The sequence below is a fragment of the Homarus americanus genome, unplaced genomic scaffold (genome assembly GCF_018991925.1).
Source record: "Homarus americanus isolate GMGI-L3 unplaced genomic scaffold, GMGI_Hamer_2.0 scaffold40856, whole genome shotgun sequence".
In the NCBI taxonomy this organism is placed as follows: Eukaryota; Metazoa; Arthropoda; class Malacostraca; order Decapoda; family Nephropidae; genus Homarus; species Homarus americanus.
The window spans coordinates 7,788,706-7,807,154 of record NW_024734615.1 but is presented as its reverse complement, the minus strand read 5'-3'; the positions used below and the strand labels follow the sequence as shown (position 1 = coordinate 7,807,154).

At 38.3% G+C, this 18,449-nt stretch overlaps 1 protein-coding gene across 5 annotated transcripts in view; it reads left to right on the top strand.

Moving 5' to 3' along the window:
* Positions 1 to 2,115: 2,115 nt before the first annotated feature.
* Positions 2,116 to 18,449, top strand: part of LOC121870412 (endophilin-B1-like) — a gene marked incomplete at its 5' end in the record, with an annotated part of 148,037 nt that continues 131,703 nt past the window's right edge. For 4 of the 5 annotated variants that reach the window (XM_042372252.1, XM_042372251.1, XM_042372250.1 and 1 more), the window contains 2 exon segments: positions 2,116 to 2,179; positions 7,872 to 7,910. In XM_042372252.1, coding sequence (XP_042228186.1) covers positions 2,116 to 2,179; positions 7,872 to 7,910 — 103 coding nt within the window. 5 annotated transcript variants of the gene reach the window in all.

The following is an 18,449-nucleotide window of genomic DNA, read 5'->3' as shown; positions in this document are numbered from 1 at the left end:
CAATTGTTTCTTCCTTTGACAACACAACATACATGCTGTCATGATGTTTTCCTTGATCTTTTTCCATTGATTTATGGTTGGTTATTAAAATAATGCTAATTCACTCAAGTGACAGCATCAAATTCTGCAGCTGGGTGTAACACTAGTGCACCACTTAAGCCGCCAGTTATTTAACTAAACCAATGTTGGTGTGAGTAAAATATTTCACTTACTTGAAATAGATTTGCCGATTTATTTGTTTATTTATTTATTTATAATATACTGTAATACATTAAACACACTGCAAGTATTTTTAATTTATATACTTGTTTCAAGGAAAAGGAGGCTACCATTATACCTGTAGGTGAAGTTGACCAGAAATTTATGGTGACTATTACATGGACCATTAAAACTCCTAATCCAGAATTCATGACGTGACTTCTGTTCATTCATCCTAAATTTACCACTGCTCGTAGTTTCAAGAATTAACACAGTCATTTACTGAATATTCTCAAAAAATAAACTCAAATCAATTATTTATAGGAGATAAGTATTATGACTGCAAATATACAGATATGCATTACTGACCACCAACACAAGGACCAAGGTAGCCACAGGCGGTCACAGTCAAGGTCACTTTCCTTTTCTTGTCACTGGCAAATGGGGGGGTGATGATGTATATTGTTCTTTATGGTATGTTAGACTGGTTTAATATATTTTTATTATTTTAAGATACCGGTAATTCTACTTTATCCAGCTCTCAAACGTAAAGTTTCAGTTTGTGTCACTAGTAATCTTGTGAGTGGCTTCCATCACCACTCTTGGACACGCTAAACCGCAATATTTAAGAGGTAAGAATTTTATCTCTGGTGTTTAAGACGACCCCTAACTTTGGGCTGTTTTTTTTTTTTTGTTCAAATTCCGTCTTGTAGGCCGAGATATACGGTAATTGAAATAGAGACCGGGCCGACCCCCAAACTCCACTTTTTGACGACACAACTATGTTGTAGTAAAAATTTTATCTTAACTTTATGATGGTATGCACACGCAATTAATAATTAAGAGAAATATCAATAATATTAGGTTTTTAACACTTACATTAGTAGAAAAGTGGGCACACGGGATGGGGGTTGGTTCCAAGCAGAGGGCAGATTATTGGCCCTCACCTGTAACTTGTATCAATTGTATCACTATCCACCACAGAGGCTTGCAGGGCCTCTTTGTCAAATCCCCAAAGTCCATATAAGTCCATATCCTCACTATAATTATCACTATCACTGACTTGGGGCTGTGGTGGGTGGCGGTGAAGAACTCGGAATGACTGGCCCGCTTACACAACATGGCGGAGGGCGGAGAGGTTTGATCCAGCCTCCGCTGACCGCGGGAAATGCATCCTGCAGGGTATCGCGTAAACGTGGAAACGCGGAATGTGGGACCGCGTAAAGTGAGGGTTGACTGTATTTTCAGCCGGACGCTCCTCTTAAGAGGAATAGTGGTGTATTTCTAATCAAATTTAGAAAGAGGAGAATTTGGTCCTCATGTAATGTCTTCATTTCCTATGTATATTATTGAAGAGTTGCAGTAAATAACCGTGAATATTTGACTTCCTAAATGTAATGTGTGCAATAGGCATTCTTTGACAAATGATCTCTTCTATTCCATTCTTAGATGCAGTAGTTTAGAATTTCAATTGGTTATGGCTCCTTGATAATAAATGAAGGATCAGAGGGGAAGAATTGAGTGCTCTTATTTTCCTCTTTCCTCCTTGGTGAGATTAAGAAATAACATGCTCTAAGAGGACTGGTATATGAACTCCATTGCCTAGTGTGGTCAGAATCCTATGCATTTACCGGGATGGTTTGACCCCTGATCAGAAGTCTGACTGGCCCAGAGTTAATCTCTAAATCATATGGAATCATATCTTTGACCCTGATTCATCTGGGTGAAAAATATGGCTTAATGCAAAAGAGATATGGGTTTTGTCTGCCTGGACAGCTTATCCCGATGTTAAACCTGTTAAGCCCCCTGGTAAGGGATGGATCTTTACAGAGGGAGTTTTTGGTGTATGAAATTTTTTCCAGGTCATAAAATGAGATTCCATACTTCAATCCTTTTATTTTATATTTTTTATTTTAGTTTGGATCTTGATGCTTGCAAGAGTCGTCTAAGAAAAGCTCGTTCACAGGATGGGCAGTCTGCAGTAAGTATATGTTTATGGCACGTCTTTGTTCCATAACATGACAAGCATTATTGTTTTAGTTTGATTTTGCAATAAAATTAATGCAATTTTTCTTAACAATGTAACTAACTAAAATTTTGAAACACAGTTAATCCTTGATTATTGTGGGGTCTAATTACTTGGAGAACCTCTTTTATAGTAAATTTGTGCAGATGGAACATATTTTATGGGAAAATTTGGGTTGCATTTCTGGATTTTAAACATGCAGTACTGTACTGATATGTTGTTATTCCTCAGAGTCTCACTCTATATTTAAGATATGATAGTGCATCCCACAAGCCTGACAGCCCATTAGGGACAGTGGATACAACACATTGTATCCCAAGCCTTTGCTGCTCTAGGAGGCAACATGGCTATCACTTCACCCAACTGCCTTCACACCCCATTTGTAATGGGGTATCGAAATCCTGGGGATTTTTTTGGAAACCCTGTTGTATTTGGATTGTCTGAGCCATGTCTTTTCAGTATCTGCTTACCTGTCAGACATATTCCTCTGGAATAAGAATTAGGCCCATGCTATGTATGAGCAACATGACATTCAAATCTTTGCAACCTGACAGCCTGAGAGAGCATTGACAGAGGCAATAAAAAGCTGTCTTGACCGATTTTGCTAGAATAAAAGAGAAATGTATTTTACATTTCACAGTTATTATGCATCTTTTAGCATAACAGAAAATGCAGTGGCAAAAAAAGTACCTCATATTGTCAGTAAAGGTATGGCCTTACTCGAAGTTGAGAGAGTAGAAGTAGATTTACATAATTTAGTTATCATAGTCAATTACGTATTCCAAAAAATAATCTTGACCTGTTTTACTAAGAATTTAACTCAAATCTGTTTCACATTTGACAATTTTTACGAGTTATATTAATCTTCAGGTTTAACAAAAAATCTGTGGCAATTTACTCAGTATCAAAAGACCAGGTATGATTTTACTCGGTTGAGACTGCAGGGGAAAAAAAACACAAAATCTAGTCATCATGCTCGAAGATGCAGTCCATGAAATAAAAAATTCTGGGTCTTCTTCATCTTCCTCTGTCTTCTCTGGGGCCTCCATCAACACATCCACCAGCTCTTGTAGCATGGTGGTACCTTCTGTCCACTTGAACTCCAATTTTCCTTCTGCAAGATCCCAGCCTTGAGCTTCTGGTGCAGGAATGGCTTGGGTTGATTTGTCTGGCTGATTCCATACAAGAGCTTGATAGTTAGCCATTTTGATGTGCATTTTCAGAGGATCCCTGCAAGGAGGCTCTTGTCTACTCCATCACAACTTGTCAGCAATGCTCCATGTTTGCTTATGAAACATTGCAGGAATTTCTTGTGCTTCAGTTTATTGATGATTTTTTTTTATAATCCTCCATAGAGAAGGCACGTAGTGCTCAAGTTTAGCAACACAATGGCAGAAATTTCTTCAGAGTTCCCAAATTGTGCGAATGTGCCAAGAAACTCGAGGTGTTGCCTGAAGATCTTCATCGTTGTAATCTTTCCCTTCTGACAAATGCACTCATGGTATCACAACCACTGAATGCATGTACTGCAAGAAGAACTTGGCAGATCTCTCTCCCCTCATCCTGAATCACGCTTTGTATGTCTATGAGTCTTCTTTGGTTGCCAACTCCAGTGTCAAACAGAACATTCAGTCTGATGTTCTGTGCAAACTTAAGCAGAAGAATGAACACATCACTGTCTGGAGATTGCACATTTATAGTTGCTTATACTTTTTTACTTTTATCCTTTTCACCACTGATGGACTTGTTAGCTGCTTGGGTGGTAGGTCACGTCTCTGTTACGCACTATTGGCAAGTACTGGGCATTTACTGGCTTCAGGATGTATCTGAACCTGTGCCAGTGTTGGTCAAGTCTGGTGCTGTCACAGCACTGTCTGGCAGATTGTTTCAAGAGTTCACAATTCTCACTCTGAAAAAGTTTGCCCACACAGTTTACTGGACTTGAGGCTTCTTCAACCTTGAGCTGTTACCCCTTGCCTGTAAGTAGTACCTGTATATACAGGTACTCCTCGACTTACGACCACCCGGACATACGACCGCCGCAGTCGTACAATTTTTTTTTTCAAATTACGTTTTTTCAAGTCCCAACGTTAGTGATCGCGCTGTGTACTGACAAAAATTTTTTTTATAATTTCCTTTAAAATGGCTGGCAAGTGTAAAAGTGAGAGTTCTCGTGGTGCTGAAAAGAAAACGAGACGCCCATTTTAGATTTTCTATGTATTATTTTCGCATTTTCGACTTACGACCTGGTTGTCTGTCCCTAACCCCGTCGTAAGTCGGGGACTGACTGTACGTACTAGGCAATTGCAGGCGTTCTAATCTCCCTGGGTAATTGAGGTGCCGTAGTGCAGGCACCAGTCTGGTGGCCCTCCTTTGGACATTTTCAATCCACTGACAGTCTCAGGGATCAGATGGGGTGACAGTACTCCAGACGGGGTAGCACCTCATTCTTGAAGAGCGTCTAGATATCGGGACGACCTTCTTACACAGGTCCTTTTCACATTCGGTCTCTATGAATGCAGTTTCTTTGTTCCTTTGAGACATGTGATATGCCTCCTTACTGTTGTTATGACCTAGTGCATCCTCTTACAATTCGTGACATGAGCTGTGAGCTGCAATGTGCAGGCAATGGAACACAATCTTTGTGCATGCTTCCTCTTGCATGGAGCTTAGTTCCTCAACATCTCCTGTAAAGGTCTTCTGCCCATCAGCACTCATAAGACAGGTGTACTGTACTTGTCTGCACAAAGTAGATCTTTCTGCCCAGTAGCTTCTGTGCATATTTGTCCTTTTTCCATTCATTCAGAAGGAAACAGGTAAGGCTTTGCTTGTTTTTGTCATTTGACAAGAAACTTTTCCAGTCACTTGGGATCTTTGTCATGGGACCTTTGAGCAAATATGCTGTCGATGAACCTCTTTGATCTCTTTCAATACTTTTGATTGAGAGAGGATGGTAGGAATCGGCTATAAAATCCAAACGTGATTCTTTTGGAAGCTGTTCAAATAGACTCTGATAGTTCTCCATATGTGGTAGATACGGTCTCTTGTGCTTGGAACAAAGCATTTCCATCAAAGATGTAGTTGTTTTTGTTTTGAGGAGACTTTTCTGTTGTGTATGTTTCTCTTTCCATCAGGTGCATATCAAAATATATATAATTATATATACAATATATTCAACATTATATAAAAATAAGCATTTTTTTTTTTTTTTTAGCAAAGAACATATTCAAGCTCAGTACATAACCTCTCATTATTTTGAATTTATGTCACCAAAGTCTAAGTAACTTGGAAAGATATAGACTAGTGGACTACCATAGATTAATAATATAATATTAATATGTATGTAATTATATGTTAATATGAATATAATTAATATGAATGTAACAATAGAATAGAATTGACTGTCATGAACCCATCTAGAACTGGTCAGATTTAGATAGTACTTAACTTCAAACGTGTACTGTCACCGCACCCAGAGGATGATTTTTGGCAGACAACCTGAATTCAAGAGCTAAGAGGCCAAGGTGTATGGGGATCACCAGCCCATAAAATCCTGGGGGGAAGGGGGCTAGTAGTAGTAGTATTAGTAGTCTAAGAGCTGGCTCATGGTCTATTTGGTCCCTATTTCCATTTCCATCAGTATGGCCAAAGTTTAAAATTGGTGAAAATCCACAGTTCTGGGAAAGTTCAGTGCAATTTCAGGATGTAGATTCCAGTCACATTTAACTTTTGTGAAAGGATCCACTGGCTGTTTCATTAGAGCAAATAATTTGGATAAGATAATTTTAGATACAAGAGGCTATATTACATTACTGTATTATGTAAATGATTATCCTTTGGAATAAAGACTCATGGGGCATTAATATCAATAATCACTTTTTATTTTCTAATTACTTCTAAAATGTTGTTAGCATCTATTCTCACCTTGTCCCTTGGAGAATATCAGTCCAAAATATTAGATTAAAAATAAATAAAAAATTACAAGCAGTAAATGTCAGGCTTTAGGTGGTCATGTCCCTTCCCACTTCATGTTTGGTTAAAGTTAAGTTTGTGTGTTGAGGTGAGGGTCTCCTCCCTGCTATTGCCCAAAACATTTCAATACATTTGTCCCTTTACAGAGCCTTTGCAATTTCTTCCTACACAAGTTGTGGTAATGACATTAGAGCACAAACACGGGAAAATATAAGTGAAAAGGAAGACATATAAGAACTATTTAAAAACAGCAAAAGCCAACTCTAGCCTGTCAGCCAAGTACAGTTCTACTGTACTACCAACTATCTGGTCACTGTTTGGGTCAGTCTTTCTCTCTCACTCTGAAATATTGTACACATAATCTGGAAGCTCAAAATCTCTCATTATGCTGGGGGTAATTAAGGCTTATTTATTGTTCAATCCACTTGGTTAAAAAGGGGACAACCTGCACTCAGAATGCATCCTATTTTCCCCATAAATTCTTAATTTCAGTTTTTATAGTTTCCTTGTCCACAGCTATCTCCGGGAACTTAGACCCTTCAGAGATGGATGGTTTACTAGGATTTAATATCTTAACTTCTGTTGTTGTGTTTTTTAATGGCATTGAATGTACACCCACCGACCCACAAAAGCCATGTCGCCAATCCTCCTGAACCATGAACCCCGAGATTCAGACTCGTGAATCCGAAGCATTTATGGACAGAATAATGCATCAGTGTCTACTGCTTCGAGTTCACGAGTCTGAATCTCGGGGTTCGTGGTTCAGGAAGAGAGGTGATAGGACTTTGGTGAGTGACCATACATTATAGGATGAAGTCTTAAATTTTTTCTCAACTAGGGAGGATTGTTCGAGTCCTAAGATAAGTAGATTTGGCTAATGTTAATAACTAGATAAGTCAAGAGCTGGTGTACTGCTACTTTAAGATTTTGAGTGAAGTAGTAATGACTTTTGGCTGTCATTGTAAATTCGGAAAACTGCTCATAACAAAGTCATTTGAAAATGATCAGATTAATATTTTATCTTATATTGTGCTGAGATGATATTCTTTTAGCAGATTCCATTGGGGAACTTTTGTACACCCCTTCTAATAAATATGAAAGCACACCTATTCAATAATTGAACTTATACAGTCGCTTCATTTTAAGTACACAAATTAAGTGTTTATTCTGTCCTTTAATTAGCTATCCATATTTTTCAGTTTAATTACAGTGTATGTTTTTTATTGAACCCACTTAGCCTTTAGGCAAAAGCATTTGTAATCAGCATTATTGCTGTAGTTTGCTAAAAACAAGCATTGCAGTACAGTAGTAGCATAGTTGACAAATTCTTTGGAATTGACAAATATTCTCACATTTGATGTATAGTTTGGACCTGTTTAAAATATTTTGCCTTGGCCGGTGTTACCCTTATTATTTATACAATACTGTATGGTGCTATTCCATTCAGCTTAAACTAAATTCTCTCACTATGACACATGTAGAATCTCTTATCAAATCTTAAAGTTTTAATGTCTGTGGCAATCACCACCGGTATGTCATAGTAAGTACAATACAATATACATCCTATTGTCACACATTATTATACTCAATTAGTCTAAGTTGTTTTTTTTATGATATATAATACTAACATCTTCAGTTAGGATAATTTTATCCAAACTGTTTATCTCATTGCAAGCAAAGGGATGCTGTGGATCCAAAAGTCTTAGTGGCCCAGGTAAATATCTTAATAGAGTTACGGGATACATATTTTCAAAGTTATCTTCAGTTGTTTTGACATAGTGCATTTTTTCTTTTGTTTGTGGGTTCACAGGTAAGTGAACACAACCCTCGGTTTTTGTATTTGGATAAGCCAGTCCCATCTAATGTTTATATTCTCATTGTACAGTATCAAATACCTGTATAGTATTGCAATCACTAAATAAAGTTAGTTTTATATATTGGCCAATATAGACATGTCTTTCAGTGTCCAGGTGATCCTTAAATTGAGGCAGTACGGTAGTGTTGTACTGTACAGTACAGTAATATCTCCGTTAGCTGGAATCCCTGAAACCCAGAAATCTCTTATAGCCGGAATTGAAATTTGCTCGGAAAATCATTCCCAAAGCGGGAATTTTCTCCAAATTTCCGGCTTTAGGAACAAATTTTCCAAGGTTGAAAATCGAGAGAATTTTCTGAAAATTTCTTGAATAAAGATGAAAGTTAAAGTATGGAGATTATGATAAGTATAAGTATAAATGAGCAAAGTTGTATCCTTTCAACATTACATTACATGACATTTTAAAATATGAAGTGAGAAAGCAGAAAGGTGTGGGTGATGAGAGAGATGGAGTGGTAACATGCACCAGTGTTTCCAAGCGATAAACTCCTCAACAGCTGATCTTTTAATTCGCCTCCATGCAGTCACACAGCAAGACCCTCACTGGATGCTTGTTGTCTTAATTCCCGTGTGTGTGTGTGTGTGTGTGTGTTTTGAGCTTGCCAAGCACGTTGTAGGATTTGAAGAAGTTGATGAAGAGTTTGTTCAGGTATCAGGTGGTGAGGTGACATGCCAAGACACTTATACAGCACACACATTAACAGCACTACTAAACCATTGTCTTATAACATTTTACATTATAATTTATATTTTAAAATTAATTGATACATGATAGCTCGACAGGGCTACTTTTGCACTTGGACAACTGATCAATAAATAAACCAAGGCATATGGAGACTTATTATACACTACATGTCACGAAGCTTTGAAACTGCAACAATGTAAATTATCACAAACTGTACTCAAATGTACTAAGTTAATTACTAAAATTATTATGTAGTATGGTGCAAAATAAGGGATGTTTATACTCAAATTAATCGCTATCTTACAATAATTCCAGCAATGCAAATTATATTCTCGTAAGTCAAGTCTGTGACATTGTATAAGCGTTAATCTCTCCTCCTTTTGCTGTGGGGGGTAAAAGTGACCGCGCCACCCCCCTCCCCCAAAGGGTCACCTCACTGTTTGTCTAAAGTACGGACTCATTCATGATACTATAATGTTTGTTTTTCATTAATTAGTACGGATACGTTACTGTAATACTCTGTGCTTGTTAGTACATGTACCCTTCATATGCAGTAGAACGTCAATTTAAAGCAATTCAATTTAAGATTATTGATTTAAAGCAACACCCACAATTAAGGACAATGTTTTAATTTAAAGCAAATCTTTCCTATTTTGCGCGAGTCAATCTGGTGCATCATATTTTAAAATTCACACCTAATGTTTCTCTGGACATGCTACACTGTGCTAAGGGCAAAGCTGTACTGTACATGTACTCAAAATAATGGACTAAATGATTACTAAAATATTTGTCTTGTGCAAACTATAGCATGTTTATGTTCAAATTAATCAATATCTTATAAGAATTTCAGCAATGTAAATTATATTCTCCCCGGTCACTTTTGTGACATTTTATAAACAAAAAACAAAAATTCAAGCTAAAGGACATAAATAAACAAATAAATACTTCACTAGACCTTCGGCCCCAACTGTCAAACGTGTTACTGTCACCCCCCCCCCACCCTCTTCCCAGCCAGGGTTGGGTGGTTATAAACTTAAAGCTTTTATCTTATATAATATCACAGTCTAAAGTTAGGAGAATATATTTTGCATTGCTAGAATCCTTGGAAGGCAGCGAATAATTTGAATATAAACGGCATATATTTTGCACAAGAGATAAAGATTTTAGCCCTTTGTAATAAAATTAATTAGAACATTTCAGTTCAGTGAAATATTTTAAGAGAAAAACTTAGTCACTCTTAAGGACAGATAAATAAATAAGCACTAGACCTTGACATCAACTGTCAAACATATCACCTCACCCCCCCCCCTTCTTTCCATCAGCTGATCGCTAGTAAACAGACCATTTCACATCCAACAATTTTAGCTGTGTTGATTTATCAGTGTTTGTTTTAACATAATACAGTGAACCCTCACTTTACGTGGTCAATTGAACCCACGGAGGCCCGTGTAAAGCGAGAAACGCGTAAAGTGAACAACATAACATATGGGATTAAATGAAATAGAAACCGGCTGACCCCCAAACTCCACTTTTTCCGACACAATACCTATGTTCTAGTAAAAATAACATCTTAATTTTATGATGGTACATGCACACAATTAATACTTAAGAGAAATACAGTTGCCAAGTTAATGTCCATTCAAATAATGGACTCGACTCCCTCCCCCTCTTCTCACACTACACTTGCTGGCTCTTCCCTCTCTGAAAAATGTTTGGGGGAAAACCACTAGATTTTAAGGTATAGTCATAAATAATACCTCAAACTAAAGTTAGGATAATATAATTGACATTGCTGGATTCCTTGTAAGACCAGGAATATTTTGAATATAGTCATATATTTTGCACAAAAGATCACATACTCAGAGTAAACAAAATACTTAAAGTAGATCTAAAATTTGTATGTCTAATGCAAAATCTATGATGTTTATATTCAAAATGATCATCAAATTGTAAGAATTCCAGCAATGTAATTTATATTCTGGCCCGATAATTTGTATGAATTTTATGAGCTAAAACAAATATCTTCAATAAATAAACAAAATATACTTACCGAAATACTATCTGTCAATCAAAATACCCCACCTCCCCCCCTCTTCCCACCTGCTCCCTACCAGAGAAATGATTGGGTTATAACAGTATATTTACATTTTTAGTAATAAATAATACCTCAGACTAAAGTTAGGATAATATAATTGGCATTGCTGGATTCCTTGCAAGACCAGGAATATTTTGAATATACACTTCATATATTTTGCACAAAAGATAACATATTTGCTCTGAGTAAACAAAATACTTGCATTAGATCTAAAATTTGTATGTCTAATGCAAAATCTATGATGCTTATATTCAAAATGATCATCAAATTGTAAGAATTCCAGCAATGTAAATTATATTCTGGCCAGATAATTTGTATGAATTTTATGAGCTAAATAAAAAAATTATACTTCACCCGCTTATATGAGTAGATGCACTGCGTAAAGTGGGAATTCCGGTTCTGGCAGGGTACCGCGTAAATGTAGAAATGCGTAAAGTGAAACCGCAGGGTTCACTGTACTACAAAAAACAATGTTTTGTTTATTCTAGGAGATGGGCTGAGGTGCAGCTGGGAAGACTCTCAGTCTTTTTAGTATTTTGTGTTTCTCTCAAGTATCAAACTAAATTATTCCATTGAAACAACACTTCGATTTAGTGGGAATTTGGTTTAAAGCGACCTCTCTTGGAACGTATCGTGTTATATCGACGTTCTACTGTACAACACAGTATAGTATTATGTATATACCTCATAGGTAAAAAATAATGTCATTCAAGACATTCAGGTCATAAGACCCACTAATCCCCCACCCAAAACTGGGTAACCTGACATTGCATCAGGTCAGGTTAGTATCATGACCCAATAATCTTCCACCCAACCTTCATCGCAAGTGTTAAGACATGATTAGTTATGTATTACAGCCAATTGAGTGAAGTGTGTAACAAAGAGTTGACTGATCGCCCAAGCGACTTACGAGCTGATCAGTGGTGAAGAGGATAAAGTAACAGCTCTATTCACGCCCGTATCATATAAAGCTTATGTTTTTCAAATATATTTATTTAACCAAACTTTTTGATAAAGTATTCAGGATTATTTTGATAAAAAAATGGTGTCTAATGAAATTAGAATTGATTTTACTGACTCCGGTATCAACATTTCTTAAGTTTTATACAGTGAACCCTCACTTTACGCGGTTAATTCAACCCACGGCGGCCCGCGTAAAGTGAGAAACGCGTAAAGTGAACAACATAACATATGGGATTAATTGAAATAGAGACCGGGCCGACCCTCAAACTCCACTTTTTCCTGACACAATACGTACGTTTTACTAAAAATAACATCTTAACTTTATGATGGTATTCACCCACACATAATATAGAAGGGAACAGTCAATAAACTGAGGGTTAGGTTAGAAAAAAACAAGGTTGGGGTTAACACTTACGTTAGTAGAAGAGATGGGTCGGCGTACGGGAATGGAGGCTGGTTCCGAGGCAGAGGGCAGGCTACTGGCCCTCAGGTGAGTCACCATCACTGTCATCCACACTTGCCAGGGCCTCCCTGACAAATCCCTCAAAGTCATCATCACTGTCTCTACCTCTGTCACTATCACTGGCTTGGGCTGGCTGTGGTGGGTTGCGGGCGAAGAACTCTGTTATGCTTTGCTGACGGCAGGTGTTTATGTTGTCGTGATAAACCTTGATGTAGGGCTCCATAGTCCGCAACAGCTGGGTAGTGAAGATTTCATACCTGTTTGCGTCAGGGTCGTCGGAAAGGAGGAGCTTGGCTTTCTCGATACACTCGATGGCACCCCTAACATTACTATGGGATAAGCGGCGTTCTTCTTGGGATGACTCGCCACCTGCCTCTTCACTGACGTCATCATCATCTACCATCTCGTCGGTAGTCACATCAGGATCCCTTATCACCTCCAGGATGTCGTCGTCGGTGGTCTCGGAGAAGCCTGCAGCTGTAACACTCTGCGCAGCTTCTCTGGCAAGGTCCACTGCTACTGCAACAGTCTGAACCTCACCAGTCACAGATTGACTCTGCCTAACGCCCGGAATGCCTTGCAACACATGTCTCCATGCGTGACGAACAGTTGCTACAGACAGCTGATCCCATGCCTCCACCAAGAAGTCCACAGCTTTCTTGACGTTGAATATTCTCCAGAATTGTTTTAAAAGTACTTCATGCTCTGCCAACTGTTGATCCTCGTCGTCTTCGCTCTTGCTATCGGTGTTGGTGTCACTCAGGTTACTCAACTCTTCCCTGGTGTTGGTGTAGTTGTTCAGGAGCTTGAATTTTTTAGTAGAGAACGCAGATTTACATTACAGATTAACTCTTGGTCCATGGGTTGTAATATAGACGTAGTGTTGGGAGGAAGGAAGACCACTTTTACGTTGGGGTGACGATCTAACAGTAGGGGCGAGTGTCCTGGTGCGTTGTCCAGCAGCAACAAAATCTTGAATGGCACATTCTGTTGCTCACAGAATTTCTTCACATCGGGAACGAAACAGTCATCAAACCAGGAGAGGGACAGTGTAGAGAACATCCACGCCTTACGTGCGGTCAGCCAGTGGACATTTAGCTTGGTCATGTCCATGCTCTTGTAGGCGTGCGGCTTGCGTGCTGTGTGGATCACCGATAACTTGAGCTTACAGGTACCAGAGGCATTGGTGGTAAACAGGACGGTGATGCGCTCCTTCTGCAACTTCCGGCCCCGACACTTGCTGGCATTCTTCACAACGAAGGTCTTGGAAGGTAGCTTTTTCCAAAAAAGACCAGATTCGTCCATGTTAAACACCTGGTCGTCGGTGTACTGTCCTTCCTCCATAATCTCACGTAAAAACGGAGGAAATTCCCTAGCCGCAACACGGTCAGCACTAGCTTCTTCACCACCAATGTTGATATTGGTGATCTTGTTCCTTCTTAAACCTCTGTAACCACCCAGAGGAAGCATTAAAGGGTTTGGGCTCTGTAATTCCCATCTTTCGTGACACTGCAGCATACAGTTCACGTGCGTACTCCTTAACTGAGCGCGTGTCCACCGCCATGTTCCGTCGCGCCTGACGCACCAAGTAGCTCACAAGTAATTTTTCCGTCTTGAGAAGCACCTGGTTGTGGAAATACTTGATCATAGAAGCACCTGTAGACTTTGTGATGTTCATGTGCTCCTTTATCTTGGCTGCATCCTTCTTAATTGTCCTGATCGTAGACTCGTTAACACCATGCTGGCGCGCGAGATCAACCTGTCTTGTTCCTTTCTCCAACTCTTGTATGATTTTATACTTAATTTCGTAGCTTAAGGAACGTCGTGTCTTCTTTGGCTTAGGGCAGCTGGGTCCGGGTAAGGAAAGGTTTCTCTCTGGGGGCGGTGGTCCAGCGGAAGCCATTTTACAGAACAATGGATGCACGTTTACACGGTGTGGCCTGGAGGGATGAAACTGCCGTGGCTAGGTCAAGCGTCGTCTTTCCTCCCTCCCTCCCGCGGGTGGACACGTCATATTACTTTAAACCAATCACAGCTAGCAGCGGACGGAGGTAAGGATGCATGGCCCAATTACAGTCCGATACGTCATATGACGTCACTGATAACGCAACAAAGACACACACTGCGCAACCTACTCGCGCCGCTTACACAACATGGCAGAGGGCGGGAGAGATGGCGGGAGGTTTGGATCCAAAAATGGCGCGGCTCGCCGTCCGCTCTCCGCGTAAAGGGGTACACGCACCGCGGAATGTGAGCATTCCGGTTTCGGCAGGGTACCGCGTAAACGTGGAAAGGCGGAATGTGGGACCGCGTAAAGCGAGGGTTGACTGTGTGTGTGTGTATATATATATATATATATATATATATATATATATATATATATATATATATATATATATATATATATATATATATATATATATATATATATATATATATATATATATATATATATATATATATATATATATATATATATATATATATATATATATATATATATATATATATATATATATATATATATATATATATATATATATATATATATATATATATATATATATTGATAAAATCACACGGGAAAAGGAAACAACGGAGCACCTTAGCTTTCGTCTTTATTCAAGACATCTTCAGAGGCAACTGGATTACATGGACAGATAGAGGCTTAAATATACAGGGTGACCTAAAAACATGAGGTCAGGTCATAATGATGACATCCACTAATCCCTGACTGACCTCATGTTTTAGGTCACCCTGTATATTTAAGCCTCTCTCTGTCAATTATAAAATTTCAAAATTTATCGATTTTCATTGTGGATTTACATGATATATATATATATATATATATATATATATATATATATATATATATATATATATATATATATATATATATATATATATATATATATATATAAAAGAATGAAATTCCCATCACTATATCATTTAGAAATATTTTGTTTAAGGATATCTTATTGGAAATGTTTGGTACAGAATTTATCAAATATCATTTTGATATCAAATTCATCTCCCTATCACAATTAGCCACGCTTGTGTGAGGATGGGGGGGGGGGTGGCTGACCTCGCAACCCTACCCCCCAAAAAGGTTCACTTCCGTCAATATACCAACGCCACCCACACATCACACATACACCCCTACCTACATCACACACAAACACACCTTCCAACAACTGCTCACACACCCCAACACCACTCACACACCCCCAGCAAGGAAATTAACACACATCTGCGTGTGTGTGACAGCATGGTAGCGAGTTAAATATCAGTTCTTGAGGAGCGATTGGCAACACTCATTTCCACTCCATCTCCCTATTTACCCACACCTTCCTGCTTTCTCTCTCCATATTTTAAAATGTTATGTAATATAATGTTGAAGGGATACAACATTGCTCATTTATACTTATATCTGTACTTACCACAATCTCTCTAAAAATACTTAAGGTTTTGTGTTTATTCAAGACATCTTCAGGTCATGAGACCCACTAATCCTCCACCCAAGAAAGGGTAACCTGACATTCCATCAGATCAGTAATATGAGACCGCTAATCCCCTATCTTACCTCCACCTGACATTGCATCAAGTCAGATAAGCTACACAAGACCCACTAATCCCCCACAGCTCTGGGAGTGGAAAATAACAGTCTTTGCAGTTTCACACATGCCTTTATCCTTTAGATTTTTAATTTTTAAATATATTTATTAAACCAAACTTTTCGATTAACTATTCGGGATTATTATAGTAAAGATACAGTACAGTATTAAGTTTCTAACTTAATTAGAACTGTATTTATGGATATCAGTAGTTTAGACCTGAGGAAACCATCTCCAGCACTCAGAAATGTCTGGAGAAGTGGGCTAGTATGCGTCTGTTTAAGAGGTCTAGTTTAGACAATCGGAAACTTTTCCCAGTAACCGGAAAAGGTTCCGGGAATAAGGAATTTTTCCGGGTTTGAGATTGTCGTCTTGTTACCCAGAAATCTCTCATCCTTGGAAGTGCTCTGCACCAATTGTTCCGGCTAACGGGAATATCACTGTACTGTACAGGTATTTGGATATTATCAAGATCTAGAGTATTTATCTCTACGGGTATTTTATACATTTATTCCTTCTGGAACTAATGAGGATGAAGAGATAATAGTGATTGAAGTAAAGGTGAATAACAAGAAACTGTGTCCCAGGAGAACTTCCCAGTAATGGAAGCGTAGGTACTGTATATACAGTAACCAAAGAGCATGATGTTGACTGGTTTTGGAAGGTGTACACCCCCCAAAAATAGTCCTGTCAGTCCTCTGTCCCATCCATGAACCATGAGTCTCTTGAACCTGTGAATCCAAGACATTGCATATTGTTGGGTCTATTGAATGCGCACTGTGTGATGTCTCGGATTCATGAGTTCATGGGCAGGAGAGAGGACTGACACGACTTCTTTTAGGTGAGTGTACAATACATGCTGCTGGTGATTGGTTGGTGGTACTTAATCACACTAGTTTTCACTTTCCAGAATAAAAGGCAAAACAAAGGTTTTGTTCAAATTTCATGCAAAGGTACTCCTTTACATTCTTGTTAAAGATCTGGGTTAAAAAATTTAATAATCGAGTAATTAGTATTAATTAATGACCCTTGAAATAATTTAAAACATTTACAATATTTAAAACATCAATTAGCCTCTGCCTATAAATTTTAAATCACCTTCATATACATTTCCTCAAGAATATGGACTAACATTACTATTTAAAGTATCTCTGGGGCCTGTTAAATGGGAACACCATAACAGAACACACCTGCTGCAGTATTAAGCAAATGAATGATTCACAACAAATGAAGGGAGAGTCTGTGTTTGGTCTTATGTCTAGCCATGCTGCACTATACACTGGGAAACAGCTTGGAAGAGTGAAAGAATAGAATAAACCTGTAGTTTTGCATTCAATAGGGACCCCCCCCCCCTCATAAACAAAATGTGAGAAAAAATGCTAAAGCACTTGGTCATTGTTGTGTACAAATTTCAGTTTCTTACCTCAGAAGGTGTATAAGATACAGGTATCTGTCGTTTAGCAATCGGGATGCGTTCCTGAAAAGCAGATCTCTAAGTGATTTGATCGTTGAGCGAACAGAAACGAGAAGTAATTTCTTAAACAAGGGATAACGAGGAATAATATCCATGGAGATGACGCGTAATTGTGTAGTGGAGTCACCGACTGACTGAGTCTCCATTCAGTAGCAATCAGAGCGGGTGAGGCTGAGCTGTGAACTGTTATTGTTCAACTCATAATTTCTGTTACATGCACACACAATTTTTCATAGAGAATGTGTAAACAAAATAAAAAAATAAATATAAGGTCAAAAACATAAAGGGAATAAACAGTTCTTACTTGGTCCGGAGTTAGCCAACAAGAGCGGAGGGAGAGCTAGGGGCAGTGTGGGGATTCCCCAGCAATTTGCTTTCTCGTGTCCCGTGTGGAGTGAAAAGGTTGCCAAATGGTGAAACGAGGGAAAAGATGTAGAATTTGCTATAATAATAAGCTACAGTACACTACAGTAAAACTCGTCAAGTCCACGTTAAAAACCTGATAAGGAAGGCGAAACAACAGTTTACTTACTCGACATTATTACAAAGTTCACTCACTTTACACAATATCACAATAGTACAGGGTGATGAACAGTCCGTACAGTACTCAATAACTCTTAAAAGTCACAATAACAGCAGTAGCAACAGTGCACAGTTAGCGATAATATACACAAAAATATAGTAAAGCAATAAACGTACTGTAACGGCGTGGGTTGGTAGGTGGCGCACTGGTAGCATACCTCTACAATACATGGTTTCCATATAATAAACCTAGATATGTACCCCCTCTGGTTACCAAAAATTTATTTCTGTATTTTGCTTTAAAAGCTAGATAATAATTTCTATAATTCAGGTTGGCTGAATAATTAGTATCTTATACAGAGTGACTCAGCAAAGAGTACATTAAATTGGAGGATGAAATCCTTGAATTATTCTCAGCCATAATGTCTCTATGGTAAAATGTCAGATTCTGCCTAGTTTCCATGTTACAATATATTTAAGATGTTGTATTAATGAGAGTGAATTTGATGTGAAACCCCCTTAGGTTTTTGTAATAATTTATTCACATATCTTATGTACAGC